The sequence below is a fragment of the Prionailurus viverrinus genome, chromosome B4 (assembly GCF_022837055.1).
Source record: "Prionailurus viverrinus isolate Anna chromosome B4, UM_Priviv_1.0, whole genome shotgun sequence".
In the NCBI taxonomy this organism is placed as follows: domain Eukaryota; kingdom Metazoa; phylum Chordata; class Mammalia; order Carnivora; family Felidae; genus Prionailurus; species Prionailurus viverrinus.
Window position 1 is genome coordinate 37,644,924 of NC_062567.1, and position 17,735 is coordinate 37,662,658.

The following is a 17,735-nucleotide window of genomic DNA, read 5'->3' on the forward strand; positions in this document are numbered from 1 at the left end:
TGCTTTCTGAGTGTACTCTAGCTAATACAAAGCTTATTGAAAGAAAAGGAGGCATAGGCTAGAATTAGAAGGGGCTGAGTGAAAGGTCAGAGGGATGACAGGAAAGATTGGGACTGCTCCCCAATCCCACCATCCACAGCATCTTGCCATACTCAGCTTCAAGCCTTATCATCCTGCACAGAGAAAAACCTTGCCCTGGAGGAAAACTTGAGGAAACCTCCAAATTGGTCCAGGACAGACTAGTCCAGAAGAGATTCAAACTGATTTAGGGGGCTGGGGTAGAAAGAGAAAGAGAGAGAGCCTATTCTTTTATTAAAAGTATCAGACTCTAGATTCTTCCTTGGAAACACAACATATATATGTTTATGTTCCTGAATTTTTCCTACTGTCTGTTGAACCTCCTGCTGTAAACTGAGCTAATTCTACTCATGGTTGTCTTCAGTGGAAACAGAGCATCATGCCACGAGCATTTACACAAAACTATTAAAGAAAAAGTAGGTTAGCAAGTTTGTCTCATTCCAGTCTTTCCAATGAAAACCCTTGTCCTTCCTGCCTTAATATAAGGAAGAAAAAGCAAGCATGACTTTTTAGTAATGTTTGAGGATCTGTTGAGGGAAAACATTCGAAGGACAGAGAAGCACAGTGGTCAAGAGCATTGCTCTGGAGTCAGACTGCCTGGCTCATACTCTGATTCTGCCACATAGTAGCTTTGAGCAAGTTGTTCATTTCTTTAATCCTCAGGCTTTTCACATTTATAAATTGGAGATAATAATGGTTTTGAGACCTATATGAAATAAAACATGTAAAGCCTTACACAAAATAAGCACTCCATAAATATTACTCAGAATTTTATTATTATTACTATCCTCACTATGCCTATACCCTTGAAAATCATAAGAATATATGTAAGAAGACTACAACAGACCCAGTTCAGACCCAAAGACACCTGCAGATTGAAAGGGTGGAGATGGAGAAACATTTACCATGCAAATGGATGTCAAAAGAGAGCTGGAATAGCAACACTTATATTGGATGAACTAGACTTTAAAACTAAGATTGTAACAAGAGCTAAAGAAGGGCATTATATAATCATAAGGGGAAAGTCTAACAAGAAGATCTAACAACTGTAAGTATTTATGCACCTAACATGGGGTACCCAAATATATAAAACAATTAAAAACAAACATAAGAGACTCTTAAAAACTGAGAACAAACTGAGGGTTGATGGGGGGTGGAAGGGAGGGGGGTGGGTGATGGTTATTGAGGAGGGCACCTTTTGGGATGACCACTGGGTGTTGTATGGAAACCAATTTGACGATAAATTTCATATTTAAAAAAACATAAAGGAACTCATTGATAATAACACAATAATAGTAGGGGTCTTTAACACCCCACTTACATCAATGGACAGATCATGTAAACAAAATAAACAAGGATGGGGCGCCTGGGTGGCTCAGCCGGTTAAGCATCCAACTTCGGCTCAGGTTATGATCTCATGGTCCGTGAGTTCGAGCCCCACATCGGGCTCTGTGCTGACAGCTCAGAGCCTGGAGCTCGTTTCAGATTCTGTGTCTCCCTCTCTCTCTGCCCCTCCCCTGTTCATGCTCTGTCTCTCTCTGTCTCAAAAATAAATAAACGTTAAAAAAAATTTTTTTTAAAATAAATAAACAAGGATCAATGGCTTTGAATGACACAGTGTACCAGATGGATTTCACAGATATATTCAAAACACTCCATTCTAAAACAGCAGAAACACATTCTTTTCAAGTGCACATGGAACATTCTGCAGAATAGATCACATATTAGTTCACAAAACAGGCCTCAACAAATACAAAAATGTTGAGAAAAAATTTGGAAAGACCAAAAATACATGGAGGTTAAACAACATGCTACTAAACAATGAATGGGTCAACCAGAAAATCAAAGAAGAAATTAAAAAATATATGGAAACAAATTAAAATGAAAACAAAATTGTCCAAAACGTTTGAGATGCAGCAAAAGAAGTTCTGAGGCAAGTATATAGCAATACAGGCTTACTTCAAGAAGCAAGAAAACTCTCAAATAAACAATATAACCTTACGTGTAAAGGAGCTAGAAAAAGAAAATAAAGCCTAAAGCCAGCAGAAGAAAAGAAATAAAAATATAAGAGCAGAAATAAATGATATAGAAACTGAAAAAAAAAAAAAAACAATAGAACAGATCAATGAAACCAGGAAGCTGGTTATTTGAAAAAATTAATAAAAGTGATAAATCTCTAGCCAAATTTATCAAAAATAAAAGATAAAGGACCCAAATAAATAAAATCACAAGTAAAACAACAAATGAGAGAGGAGAAATAACAACTAACAGCACAGAAATACAATTATAAGAGAATATTATGAAAAACTATATGTCAACGAATTGGACAACCTGGAAGAAATGGACAAATTTCTAGTAACATATAAACCAGAAAAACTGAAACAAAAGAAACAGACAACTTGAACAGACTGATAACCAGCAGAGAAATTTAATCAGTAATCAAAATACTCCCAAAAAAGAAAAATCCAGGGCCAGATGGCTTCACAGGTGAATTCTACCACACATTTAAAGTTAAGGGGTGCCTGGGTGGCTCAGTAGGTTGAGTGGCCGACTTCAGCTCAGGTCTCGATCTCACAGTTTGTGAGTTCGAGCCCCGCATCAGGCTCTGTGCTGACAGCTCAGAGCCTGGAGCGTGCTTCTGATTCTGTCTCCCTCTCTCTCTGCCCCTCCCCCATTCATGCTGTGTCTCTCTCTGTCTCAGAAATAAATGAACATTAAAAAAAATTTTTTTTAAATAATAATAAAGTTAATACCTATTCTTCTCAAACTATTCTAAAAAATGAAAAAAGAAGGAAAACTTCCAAATTCATTCTATGCAGCCAGCATTACCCTGATACCAAAACCAGATAAAGACTCCACTAAAAAAGAGAACTACAGGCCAATATCCCCGATAAACATGGATGCAAAAATTCTCCATAAAATACTAGCAAATAGAAACCAGCAGTACATTAAAAAAAATCACCCATCACAATCAAGTGAGAATTATTTCTGGGTTGCAAGGGTGAGTCAATATTTGCAAATCTACCAACATGATACACCACATTAATAAAAGAAAGGATAAGAACCATATGATCCTCTCAATAGATGCAGAAAAAACAGCTGACAAAGCACAATATCCATTCATGATACAAACCCTCAACAAAGTACATTTAGAGGGAACACCTCAGCATAATAAAGGCCATAAATGAAAAACCCACAGCTATCATCATCCTCAATAGGGAAAAACTGAGAGCTTTTCCTTTATGGTCTGGAACAAGACAGAGATGTCCACTTTTACCACTATTATTTAACATAGTTCTGAAAGCCTTAGCCACAGCAGACAACAAAAAGAAATAAAAGGCATCCATATCAGCAAGGAAGAAGTAAAACTTTCACTATTTGCGGATGACATGATACTACATACAGAAAACCCAAAAGACTCCACCAAAAAACTGTTGAGCTAATAAACAAATTCAGTGGAATCACAGGATACAAAACCAATATATAGAAATCTTCTGCATTTCTGTATACCCATAATGAAACAGTAGAAAAAGAAATTAAGGTATCAACCCTACTTACAACTGCACCAAAAACAGTAAGATACCTATGAATAAACCTAACCAATGAGGCAAAAGACCTGTACTCTGAAAACCATAAAACACTGATGAAAGAAATTGAAGATAACATAAAGAAATGGAAAAACATTCCATGCTCATGGACTAGAAGAACAAATATTGTTAAAATGTCTATAGTATCCAAAGCAATCTACAATTTAATGGAATCTCTATTAAAATAGCATTTTTCAATAGCATTTTTCACAGAGCTAGAACAAACAATCCTAAAATTTATATGGAACCACAAAAGACCCCAAATAGCCAAAGGAACCTTGAAAAAGAAAAGCAAAGCTAGAGGCATCACAATTCCAGACGTCAACTTATCTAACAAAGCTGTAGAAATCATGACAGTATGGTATTGGCATAAAAACAGACATATGGATTAATAGATCATAAAACCCAGAAATGAAACCACAATTATATAGTCAATTAATCTTCAACAAAGCAGGAAAGAATATTCAATGGGAAAAAGACAACCTCTCCAACAAATGATGTTGGCAAAACTGGACAGCAACATGGAAAAGAAGGAAACTGGACCATGTTCTTATATCATACACAAAAATAAATGGAAAACCGATTAAAGACCTAAATGTAAGACCTGAGGGGTGCCTGGGTGGCTCAGTCAGTTAAGCATCCAACTTCGGCTCAGGGCACGATTTCACAGTTTGTGAGTTTGAGTCCCATGTTGGGCTCTGTGCTGACAGGGGAGAGCCCGGAGCCTGCTTCAGATTTGGTGTCTCCCTCTCTCTCTCTCCCTGCTCCTCCCCAGCTCTCGCTCTGTCTGTCTGTCTGTCTCTCTCTCTCTCTCAAAAATAAATTTAAAAATTTTAAAATTTAAAAAAATCTAAATGTAAGACCTGATACCATAAAAATCCTAGAGGAGAACACAGGCAGTAACCTCTTTGACATCTGCTGTAGCAACTTCCATCTAAATATGTCTTCTGAAGCAAGGGAAACAAAAGCAAAAATAAACTATTGGGACTTCATCAAAATAAAAAGCTTCTGCACAATGAGAAAACAATCACTAAAACAAAAAGGCAATCTATGGAATGGGAGAAGATATTTGCAAATGACATATCTGATAAAGGATTAGTATCCAAAATATATAAAGAACTTCTAAAACGCAACACCGCAAAGATGAATAATCCAATTAAAAATTGGGCAAAAGATGGGGCACCTGGGTGGCTCAGTCAGTTGACCATTCAACTATTGGTTTTGGTTCAGGTCATGATCTTATAATTTGTGAGTTCAAGCCCACATCATACTCCATGCTGACAGTGTGGAGCCTGCCTGAGATTCTCTCTTTCCCCCTCTCTCTATCCCTCCCCCACTTGCTCTATCTCTCTCTCAAAAATAAACTTAAAAAAATTTTTTTTAATGGGCAAAAGACATGACAAGACATTTTTCCAAAGAAGACATACAAATGGCCAACAGACACATAAAAAGATGCTCAACATCACTGATCATCAGGGAAATACAAATCAAAATGAGATATCACTTCACACCTGTCAGAATGGCTAAAATAAAAAATGCAAGAACAACAAGTGTTGTCGAGGATGTGGAGAAAAAGGAACGCTCTGGCACTGTTGGTGGGAATGCAAACTGGTGCAGCCACTCTGGAAAACAGTATGGAGGTTCTTCAAAAAGTTAAAAATAGAACTATCCTGGGACACCTGGATGGCTTAGTTGGTTAAGAATATGACTTTGGCTCAAATCATGATCTCACAGTTTGTGAGTCCGAGCCCCACATAGGGCTCTGTGCTGACAGCTTGGAACCTGGAGCCTGCATCAGAATCTGTGTCTCCCTCTCTCTCTGCCCCTCCCCTGCTCATGTTCTGTCTCTCTTTCTTTCAAAAATAAATAAACATTAAAAAAAACCAGAACTACCCTATGATCCAGCAATTGCACTACTAGGTTATTTACCCAAAGGATACAAAAATGCAGGGGCGCCTGGGTGGCTCAGTGGGTTGAGCGTCCGACTTCGGCTCAGGTAGTGATCTCAGGGTCTGTGAGTTAAAGCCCCGCGTTGGGCTCTGTGCCGACAGCTCAGAGCCTGGAGCCTGTTTTGGATTCTGTGTCTCCCTCTCTCTCTGACCCTCCCCCATTCATGCTCTGTCTCTCTCTGTCTCAAAAAAATTAAGGTTAAAAAAAAATTAAAAACAAAGGATACAAAAATCCTAATTCAAAGGGATACATGCACCCTGATGCATATAGCAGCATTATCTACAATAGCCAAATTATGGAAATAGCCCAAGAGTCCATCAACTGATGAATGGATAAAGAAGAGGTGGTATATATACCACACACACACACACACACACACACACACACACACACACACAGAGGAATATTACTGAGCTATAAAAAAGAATTAAATCTTGCCATTTGCAAAGACATGGATGGAGCTACAGAGTATTATGCTAAGCGAAATAAGTCAGAGAAAGACAAATACCATATGATTTCACTCATATGTGGAATTTAAGAAACAAAACAAATGAGCAAAGGGGAAAAAAAGAGAGAGGGAGAAGCAAACCAAGAAACAGATTCTTAACTATAGAAAACAAACTGATGGTTACCAGAGGGGAGGTGGGCAGGGGGAGGGGTTAAGTAGGTGATAGGGATTAAGGAGGACACTTGAGCACCGGGTGTTGTATGGAAGTGTGGAATCACTATATTATACTCCTGAAATTAATATTACACTGTTGTTAACTAACTGGAATTAAAGTAAAACTTTTTAAAAAGGCATATTTAAAAAACAGATGTAAGAATATCCAAATTAACACCACCTAAGACAAATAAGAGACAGTCTATGCCCCAAAGTTATGGGCTAAGGGCCAACATCATCTCTCACATAAACAAAGAAAGTCAACAACTCTCAGAACCACAGAGGCTATAACTCAATCTTCCCATGTGACAGCTGAAGCAGAAAAGAACCAGAGAAAAGCTCAACTACCTGATGAGAGTACCATGACCCAGCCAGCCAGCCTTGGGCCATACCATACTGTCTCTCCCGAATGTGGACATGTAGTTACCACCTCATTACAGTATAGAATGTTTCATTTCAAATAAGCATCGTGTTTATGTGATGTAAATTGTTTTCTGGGAAGCCTTACAAAGAGAGAACAAAAAAGCAATGGGCCACAGCTAACATCACACTTAATGGTGAAAGACTAATTTTTTTTTCTCCTAAGATCAAGATCAAGAACAAGACAAGGAAGTCTGTTCTCCTCACTTCTATTCAACATTGTACAAGAGATTGTAGTCAGAGCAATTAGCTAGAAAAAAAGAGATAGAGACAGAAATAAAATGCATCCAGATTGGGAAAGGAAGAAGTAAAACTATCTCTATTCACAGATAACATGATCTTATACATAGAAAATCATAAGGAGTTCACTAAAAACTATTAGAATTAAAAAATGAACTCACCAAAGTTGTGGAATACAAAATCAATACACAAAATCAATTATATTTCTATATGCTAGCAATGAATAATGCAAAACAGAAATTAAGAACGATTCTCAATAGCATCAAAAAGAATAAAATAATTACAAACAAATTTAACAAAATATGTATAAGACTTCTACACTGAAAATATAAAACATTGTTGAAAGGAACTAAATAAGATCTAAATAAATAGAAAGATACATCACGCTCATAGATTATAAGAATAGTGTGGGGCGCCTGGGTAGCTCATTCGGTTAAATGTCCGACTTTGGCTCAGGTCAAGATCTCATGGTCTATGGGTTCGAGCCCCACATCAGGCTCTGTGCTGACAGCTCAGAGCCTGGAGCCTTTTCAGTTTTTGTGTCTCCCTCTCTCTCCCTCTCCCTACCCTGCTCTCTCTCTTTCTCTCTGTCTCTCTCAAAAATAAATAAACACTAAAAATTAAAAAAAAAAAAAGACTTAATAGTATTATGATGGCAATATTCCTAAATTAACCTATAGATTCAACTCAGTTCCTATCACAAATCCTAGCATGTGTTTTTTACAGAAATTGATAAGCTGGTTATGAAATTCATATGGAAATGCAAGGCACCCAGAATCATCAAAACAATTTTGAAAAAGAAGCACAAAGTCAAAGTCACATTCCCAATTTCAAAACTTATTACACAAGTGTAGTAATCAAGACAATGTGGCACTGGCATAAAGAGACACATAGGTTAACAGAATACAATTGAGTGTCCAGAAACAAATTCTTACATTTATATTGAATAGATTTTTGATGAGGATGTCAATATAATTCAGTAGAGATAACAGTCTTTCAACAAATAGTGCTAGACAATTGAATATCCACATGCAAAAACAAACAAAAAACAAGAATTTGGACACCTTAGTTAGTTAACTAATACATAAAAATTAACTCAAAATGGATCATACACCTAAAAATGTAAGAGCCAACACAAAAATCCCTTAGAAGAAAACCTAGGAGTATATGTCTATGACCTTGAACTAGGCAATGATTTCTTGGATATGATACAAAAGCACCAGTGACAAAAGGAAATACATATAATTTGAATTACAACAAAACTTTTTGTGCTTTGAATTGTATCATCAATAAAATTAAAAAAACAATATCCATTCAACAGGAGAAAATATTTGTAAATCATATTATATATTGGATTGGTATTCAGATTATTAAATAACTCTTACAACATGATCATTAGAGAACAATTTAAAAAATGGGCAAAGAGGGCACTTGGGTGGCACAGTCAGTTAAATGTCCAACTCTTGATTTCGGCTCAGGTCAGGATCTCACAGTACATGAGATCAAGCCCTGCTTTGGGTTCTGCACTGACAGCGTGGAGCCTGCTTGGGATTCTCTCTCCCTCTCTCTCTCTGTCCCTCCCCCCACTCTCTCTTTCTCAAAATAAATAAGTAAACAAACAAACAAACAAACAAACTTAAAAAAATAAAATAAAATAAAAAGTAAAAAATGGGCAAAGGATTTGAATAGGCATTTCTCCAAAGAAGGCATACAAACAGTCAATAAGTACATGAAAAGATGTTCAACATTATTAGTCATTAGAGACATGCTAATTAAAACCACAGTGAAATGCCACTTCACACAACTAGGATAGATAAAATAAAAAAGATAACAGCAAGTGTTGCTGAGATGTGGAGAAACCATACATTGTATGGTTAGACTGTAAAATGGTACAGTTACTTTGGGAAATAGTATGGCAGGTCTTCAAATTGTTAAATATGGAGCTACTGTGTGACCCAATTATTCCACTCTTACCTATAAATCCAAGAGAAATGAAAACATGCATCCACACAAAAACTTGTACACAAATATTCATAGCACCATTATTGATAACAGCCCAAAGGTGGAAGCCATCCAAGTGGCTTCATCATACCAATTGATAAAGGAGGTATATCTAAACTATGTAATATTACTTGGCAATAAAAAAGTATGAAATACTGATGTAGCTAAAACATGGATGAATCATGAAAACATTTTTCCAAGTGAAAGCAGCTAAATACTACATTTTTCATGATACCATTGACATGAAAACCCAAAATAGGCAAATCTTTTTTTATTGTATTATTTATTTATTTTGAAAGAGAGAAACAGAGAAGAGAGAGAATGTGTGCATGCGGGAGGGTCAGAGAGAGAGGAGAAGAGAGAGAATCCCAAACAGGCTCTGCGCTGTCAGCATGGAGCCTGATGCAGAGCTTGAACTCATGAATTGTGAGATCATGACCTGAGCTGAAACCAAGAGTCAGATGCTTCACTGACTGAGCCACCCAGGGGCCCCAGAATAGGCAAATCTATAGAAAAAGAAAGTAGATTAGTTGTTTTTCCAGAGTTTAGTAACTACTAGGTATAGGGTTTCTTTTTGGGGTGATAAAAATATTTGAGGGGTGCCTGGGTGGCTCAGTTGGTTAAGCATCTTACTCTTGATTTCGGCTCAGGTCATAATCTCACGGTTTGTAAGTCCCAACTCCGCATCAGGTTCAGCACTGACAGTGTGGAGCCTACTTTGGATTCTCTCTCTCCCTCTCTCTGCCCCTTCCCTGTGTGCTCGCTTGCTCTCTCTCTCTCATCAAGTAAATAAATAAACCTTAAAAAAATATTTTAAACTTAGATGGTAGAAATGCTGCACAAATCTGTGAATATACTAAAAGCTATTGAATCGTACACTTTATGTGGGTGAATTTTATGGTCTGAGGACTAAATCTCAATAAAGAAGTCTTTAAATATGGGGTTGATATCTTCAAAATTAAAAAAAAAAAAGCAATAGGCCTTGGGGATCGGGTGAAGCTAAGTTTGACTACCAGCTTCCCCACACACATTATATGGTCTTGGGCAAATTCCCATACTGCTCTGGGTCTCAATAAATGGTAGCTTATCATCCAACTGGAAGGAAAGTAAAGAGATGTGAGGATATGCAGACTCGGGGTCACAGTCAAGGCAGAGCCAAGAGGATCCTCTGGGATGAAAGAGGCATATCCAAGACCACCAGCTAAATTTTGGTTCTTTGTCCCTGTCTATTCCCCAGCAGAAGGGACCTTTCCTAAATATCCCACACATGAGAGGGTCTCCAGAGCCATGTTATACAGTGGGTATTGACCTCAACTCTTCCAGTAGGCAAGAACAGCATCCCTCCCATCAGACAGCAACACGTGCTCCTCCCTTCATCTCCCATCTTTGGCTAGACTTACAGCAGGAACAGAAGATTTACAGTATTAACAGAATGGAGGGAACAGAAGAAGGATGTTGACAATCACATTCCAAGCCATTTTCATCTCTCACTGCTCAATCAGGAAGGTCATTTTCTCCCCAGTGCCCAAAAGACATTAGATGCTTTGAGCTTTGCATTCTCAACAGTGTAATGGAAATAGATGTTGAATGCTAAAACATAAACATATGTATCATTCATAATGCATTCAGATGTTTTTCAATTATTCATGGTTCCTGAAAGTTATGTGACCTATCATGCATATATATCCAAGCAAAGTTTATATTAGAACCACAGTCTCAATGTACGCAATTCCAGCTCCTTGGCATTCCCGTCCATGGAATTAAAATTAAATGAGTCAGTGGTCAATAAAAGTTACATGTGATTTCCATAAAATTATCCATTGTATATTGCTCTAGGGTGGAGAAAGAAGGTTGCATGGAGTTGCTAAAGCTGAGAACACAGAATTCTTGCTTTCTGATGAGGGTGGTGGTGATGATTAGTCTGTCCTAAGAATGAATTCATTATTTCCCTGAATAATTGGTGGTCTTGGACTTACTTTTTGTCTAGGAAAAAAAAATAATAACTCAGAGAGCCATGCTCTTTCTCTTCTAAGTCCTGTTTTCTTTAAGAAAGAAAGAAAGAAAAGAGAGAAAGAAAGAAAGAAAGAAAGAAAGAAAGAAAGAAAATAAAAAAGCCAGTGTTCTGGCCTCAAAAACACCACATTCTTCTGTTTTGGTGCTTGAATAAATTTGCATGTTAACATGAATGGTTCCAACTTTAAGAATGTAAAATTAAATGAAATTTGAATTCAAAGCCAAGATGGAGAAAAGACACATGCAAAAACAACAGATTTCCAATCTTGTTGATTTTTTTCAGGAACCAGATTAGGAAAGACATAAACACACACACACACACACACACACACACACACACACACACACACACACAGTTTCAAAGAAGGGTGGCACTCAGAGAAGACAGGCACTGCCAAAGAGGAGCCCCCCACACTGTACCCCCAGCTCACACACACTATGCGTATTTACAGATCACAGCACAGATTCTGAAGCTCTGTTTTAATGTCTGAATGCCACCGTAAAACTCAGAAATAGGACTCGGAAGACATGTTCACCATCACATTCGTACTTGTGAAAGCCCACCCAGATAAAATGAAATGTAAGGAACTTTATATGAGTAGCTCAAGTGAACACAGGCATGAATTTGCCTCAGCTGGCCCTAAGAGCCATGTCTTGCTTGGACTTCTTCACTGCACTCGAAGGGCAGTATTGCATGTAGTGGTTAGATGCACAGACCGTCAGAGATGTACAGAATCCCAGATCTACTCACCATTTACTGGCTGGGTGACTTCGGCAACTGACTTAAGCTATGAACATAACTTTTGTCATTAGTTTTCATTTGCCTAATAAGAGTGCCAGCATCATAAATTTACCATGAAAATAAGATAATATAATGCACTTAGAATGGCATCTAGCCTAGAGCAAGCATTCGACAAGGGTTAACTGCCATTGTGCTAGTTAGTAGGGTGGTAGTTATCATTATTAGGTATTTAGGTGATTCAGTCCTGCCCTGAAACTGTTTCTTTCTTCTCCAACCTACTCTCCCATTTTGGCCAGACACCACCATCCAGAAAGAGAGACAAATCAAGTCATGGCAAAAGCCTGCTCTGAGTGCAGGTCAACGGAATGCGTCATGAATCATCCCCTCCTGTCCCACTCCTGTCAACCTCTTCTCACAGCCCAGTCTCTGATGCAGGCATTCCAAATGAAATGACAAAGCACCTCCAGAAATGAAGAAGATGGCAAGCAACAAGCACCAGCAACTTACCTCATCTTCATCCTCAGCCATATTGGTGCCCAATTTCTGGACCACCGACTTGCCACTTGCCTTTAACATTTTCTCTCGAACTTTGGTTTCATACTCAGGCCGGGAGTGTTCCTAAAACCCAAGAGTCAAAGAGTAGTAGGTAAGCAGGCAGAAGAGCCCCTGGCCTGTGGGTGATAATCAGACACTACGAGTACGGTATAAAGTCAGGACTTAGGATCGAACGCTATTTGGATATGAACACCACACACAATCACAAGGAGTCTAGACCAGGAACACAATGTGAGGGAGAGGGAAGGAACACACAATAGTTGTTACCACACTGAAAACCAAACCTGGGCACGTTCCTGGGGATGGCGCCAGTGTTGAGAAAGGAGAGAGGAAACATTAACTGGGCAGCTGATACAAACAGAAGCATCTGGTTGTCCTACTAACTATCCTCATACCTCAAACTTTAAGTTTCAATGAGCCAAATCCCAGCCAGAGAAACAGATGTGCCCCACAGCTGGGAGTTAGGGCAACAGCAAAACTTCCTGCTCCATTATTCTGCAAGCTAAAATGGCGACCAATAAACATCAAAGCTAAAGATGGCCACAGGGAATCTTAAAACTCACTTGCCTGAACCTGTTTCCTGTACAACCTAGGTGAGTAACTCATTGGCAAGTACACCAATGCTCAAGAGATATCACTGAGCCATTCAGCAATATAAACCTGAATAGTGAGTCACCAGGCAGGGGAAAGAGACTAACTAATCAAGAGGACTACGGTCAAACCAATGCAGATGCTGAAGCAGGAAGATGCAGGACTTACTTCAAAGAGAATTTAACAGTGTACACCTGGCCTCATTGGCAGGTCTTCCCTGCAGCGTCCAAGGATAAATATCTACAGGTGTGAGGACTTCATGTTCCCGCATCATTTATCGATAACTTGTAGGCAAGGGTTCAGGCACTGGCTCACAGTTGACCCAGAGTACACACATTTCTTTACCACTGCTCAGACGTCAGAGATTCCAAAAGCCAAACAAGCTAGGCTCCTGACCAATCTTTGGCTTTCCCAGGACATTCATAACATTGGAGAGGGGAAACCATGCATGTGACTTATAAGCATAACCACTGCAACAGGGGGTGATGCTATTGAAGGGTTTTAAGGCACCCTGTCATTACCAATCTCCAAGGATGCATCAGCCCCGTCCCTTCCAGGACTTGTCTGTGGCAGCATGCCTGGGGGAATCTCCTTCCTCTTGAATAGCCTAGAGTTGCATAGTTTGTACCACAGATAGTTCTCAATTATGTATATTTCTTTTATTTTTTCCTAGCTGTTTTGCGTGTGACAGTCTCCTAATATGAGGATCTGCTACCAAAACTGTCTTATTTTGTATTTTTCACAGTAATTAGCACCATGCAAAGCACCCGGGAATCTCTAAATGCTTGTGAAGCTCACTGATTTTGTCTCTCACCTTCATCCATTCTCTACCACAACATCTCCTAATGTGTGTGCCAAAAGAGTTTTAGCTAAAAAGGGATTTCAGGGTCTAAGAGATTGGAAAAGCCCATACAAGGTATCACCTGAGAGTCACAATGAGCATATTAGAAGCTCTGAACAGTTTTACTGTGAAGACACTTGCTTAATTTTTTTAAAGCCACCATTTCTTACAAAAAAATCCCTTTGCTCCAACAATTAACATCCTATAGGAATACTTTGAGAAATGGGGTTTGAAATTGTCCTCCATGGCCTCTGAAATCTGGCCACTTTTTATCTATATTATTTCCATGGAAGATTTTTTATTTTTTTAATGTTTATTTCTGAGAGAGAGAGAGAGAGAGAGAGAGAGAGAGAGAGAGAGCAAGCATGGGAGGTAGAGGGGCAGAGAGAGAAGGAGACATAGAATCTGAAGCAGGCTCCAGGCTCTGAGCTGTCAGCACAGAGCCTGATGTGGGGCTTGAACTCATGGAGTACAAGATCATGATCTGAGCTGAAGTCAGATGCTTAACTGACTGAGCCACCCAGGTGCCCCTCCATGGAAGATTTTAATTAAAAAATCATAGCAATATCCTTTTGGTGAGTACCATAATGTGGATTCTAACCCCCCTCAAGCTAGAGTTGTTTCTACCTTTCATACCCTGAAAAGGGGCTGATGAACTTTCCCTACTTGACTAGGAGGCTGCTCTCAACCTGCCTCTGACTTTCCAAAGACGTGCCACGCCATCAGGCATGTCTCCGCATTCCTCTAGTGGTGGCTGTGGCTCACCTCACCCCACACTGGGCCCCCATTCAGAACCCCTCCTCTGTTTGGAACAAGCCGAGCATTCTTGGTGCATAAACAGGAGTCCAAGACTCTCAAAGCAGAGTTAGGCTGCTTTGCATTCTAGCTGAGGCAGGTCAGACAAGGATCTCTCTGTTGGTAGCCGAGAAGGTCAGGTGAGGTTACAGAATTCTTCAAAGGCAGAGGGCTGGACAACTGAGCTCATGGCCAGAGCAGAATCTAGTCCCTGTGAGGGTTGCTCCAATGCACCCAGCCATGGATAGGTCCTTCTTATTTCTGATGTTCCCCATACACGGCCTCTCTGGATTGGTGGTCTGATGCAAAATCATCACAAACATATAACTCCTCCCACCAAGACTCTGGGAAATATTTCCCAAGGCTACTTCCACCTGGTTGGTCTCCTCAGGAACTGGCTGAAGGATGGCACCAGGCCAACTCAGGACCAGCCTTCTCTGAGATGATCTAAAGAGGTAAATCCAGAGATATGTTCAACAAATGCCTTCATCAAGAGTTCCCAAGCTCCTACTGTGCTCTGAGCCTTTTTCCAAGCTCTGAGGTCACAATGGGTCCCTCCTCTTGAGGAGCTTATCTTCAAGTGGAGGAAGGTGACAGTAAGCAAACACACACATAAGAAACCAGCAGATAGGGATAAGAACAACAGAAGAAATAAAATAGGATGGCTGCTTTAGAATGGGGATTCTGAGAAGGCCAGTCAGAGGAGGGTAATGTTTTGGTATGGAAAAGTCAAGAAAGGATAGGCCATGTGGAGACTGCAGCATTCTAGGCAGAGGTGACAGCCAGTGCAAAGACTAGAAGGAGCGTGGGAAAGAATGAAGGTCTACATGGCTGGAAGGTCTGAGCAAGGAGGAGAATGACATGTGCTGAGGTCAGAAAAGGCAGGTAGAGGATTTTGCTTCCTATGTGATAGGAAACCAGCTGGGTCATCTAAAGCTTGATATGACAGATGAGGGATGGGAGAGAGATTGAGGAGAGGATATCTGTGTTCAGACAAGGCCACACTCTCTAAGAGGAACACCTGGGGTCTGACAGAAGCTAATGAGGCAAATGAAGCCCACTGAGCTGACGATCATCCCACCTCACAGGGAAAGACTCTTGAGATCTTGCAGGCCTCCCTTCAACAAGAACAGAATCCAAAGTAAATCCCTTGAGGTGCCCTTGCTGGTTCCACAGGGAAGCCCCTCAGGCAGGGGGCACACTGACTCAAGAAGTTGGCTCTTGGGTTTGGTTTTTCACGTCCTTCCCTGCCCTGAAAGAAAGCAGTCTCTAGCCTCCTTCCACTTCTCCCTGGTTTACAACCTAGACTTGAGGCATCCCACTTGTTTAACCCTTCCTGGGGTGGCCCACGTGGTGGGTTCCCCCCAGGTGGGAAGGACAGAGGGGAAATGAGCCTTTGTCCCGGTGAGTTAACCACTCTCCTCTCCCCTGAGGAGGTAAGTGTTTCCTAGTAAAGACCACGGGGAAGCATAACGTCTTAGGACTACAGACAGCTGACCATAGGAATATTCCTGATTCCTAAAGATACCATCTGGTTAAAATAGAAATAACTTCTAATCATGACCTCCAAGGGCCCCTGCCTCCCTCTCCCCAATGCCCAAGTCATACCCGCCATCCTCTTGCTCCTCGCCTGAATGCAGGTTAAACCTGCCCACGACACTTCAGATAAGGAATCTTGTAAAGTCATAAACACCTTCCTATCCTGCCCTCCATGACTTCCCATGACCTACAGGAGATGCACAGCAGCCATCAGTAACTGCCCCAACCTGAGTGCATGCCTATATTTGTTGCTTTGTCCACCACTACATCCCCAAACCTGTTCCCACAGCCAACTGCACCTTCCCATCATCTCACTGTTTCTGATCTATACCCCTAGCTTCCCGGATCAAGACTTCTGCCTGCTGTTTCCTCCTGTGGGTACCCTTTCTTCCCTTTGAAATTTTCTTCAATGGAACTTGACCAGTCTTCAAAACTCTGATAAAAACAAAACAAATTTTTAAAAAGACATTTCTTCTTCTGGCTACATTATCCAGAAGGAATTTCTATCACATATTTACCATTGTGTTCTAAATATTAGAGACCAGACAGCACCCTAGTTGAATAGAACCCTTTGGAGATGCTCAGAGACCACCCAACATAATTCCATATTGCATATCAAAACTTGGTACATAGTTGGTGCTTATTGGGTATGTTCAGACTGAACTGAACTTAAAGTGTGTTTGATATCCTAGTTTGAAATATAAACACATTAAAGGAAAAGACAAGGTTGTCCTCCCTTCCTCTCAGCCATGCCTGGCCCTGAGCTTGCACACTCAGGGCACACCAACCATGCTGTAGAACCAACCTGCCTTGCAGTAACCTCACCCATTAGGAGTGACCAGAGCCCATGAGGACCACCTCATTGTGGTAAACTCAGTCTTGGCCAGACCACTCTCACCCTGCACATGAGTTCCTGAAATCATGTACCTCCCATGAAGTTACCACTGCTCACTGGGTTCATCAGAAAACAGGAAACCTGGCTACTAAAAGAAAATGGATCATATGGCCACCCCTGGCAGGGGCCTGTGACTGAGATTTTGAGGGAACTGAGTCACAACCAATGTCTTTCTCTGTGTGAATGTGTTTACACCTCCTAACAGAGACTTGCTGGCATCCTCAGCTCTACTTAGCCCACACACTTAGCTGGTCTCTGGCCCCAGGCAGGCTTGGATGCCAGGATGTTTCCTCTTCTCTTCTTTGGAGACATGCTAGGCCCTTCATTAGGAGAGTGGGAGCTCCCGCCACCACTACCCCCAAACCTGGCCATAATTCCCCGGTCTCTCTCTCTGCTGAAGCAACTGGAACCAACAGGATAAGGATGTCCCAATCAGGTCACACCCACAGTCCCACTTCTATAGCTCTTTTATTGGAAGCACTCATTTGGGCATTCTCCCCCAAGAAAGGCAACTGCCTTCATTATTCTCTGTTGCTTATCTTCCTCATTTGTATCCTCTCTGAAGGTAGAATCCACATGCACATTCCCTGATTTGCCATGGAACCCATGATGCCGTCAGTCCCTGGGCATATGTTCAACGCACAGGACTGGAATACAGTGAGCCCATGTACTCAGTGCATGGTAATGGAATGCCCACCTGCCCAATTATAGCATCAAGGAGAAGAAATGATGTCATGCTACAGACATAGGGACTCACAAAGATCCCGAGTGTAAGGCGAGGCACATCAATTACTATGGGAGAATACAGAAAAGGCCTGCTCTCCACG

At 40.5% G+C, this 17,735-nt stretch overlaps 1 protein-coding gene across 1 annotated transcript in view; it reads right to left on the minus strand.

Moving 5' to 3' along the window:
• ANO2 (anoctamin 2) overlaps positions 1–17,735 on the minus strand; it is a 257,957-nt gene that overhangs the window by 133,417 nt on the left and 106,805 nt on the right. The window contains exon 11 of the mRNA XM_047866504.1: positions 12,200–12,310. Within this exon, the coding sequence (XP_047722460.1) occupies positions 12,200–12,310 (111 nt within the window). The remainder of the gene's footprint in view (positions 1–12,199; positions 12,311–17,735) is intronic.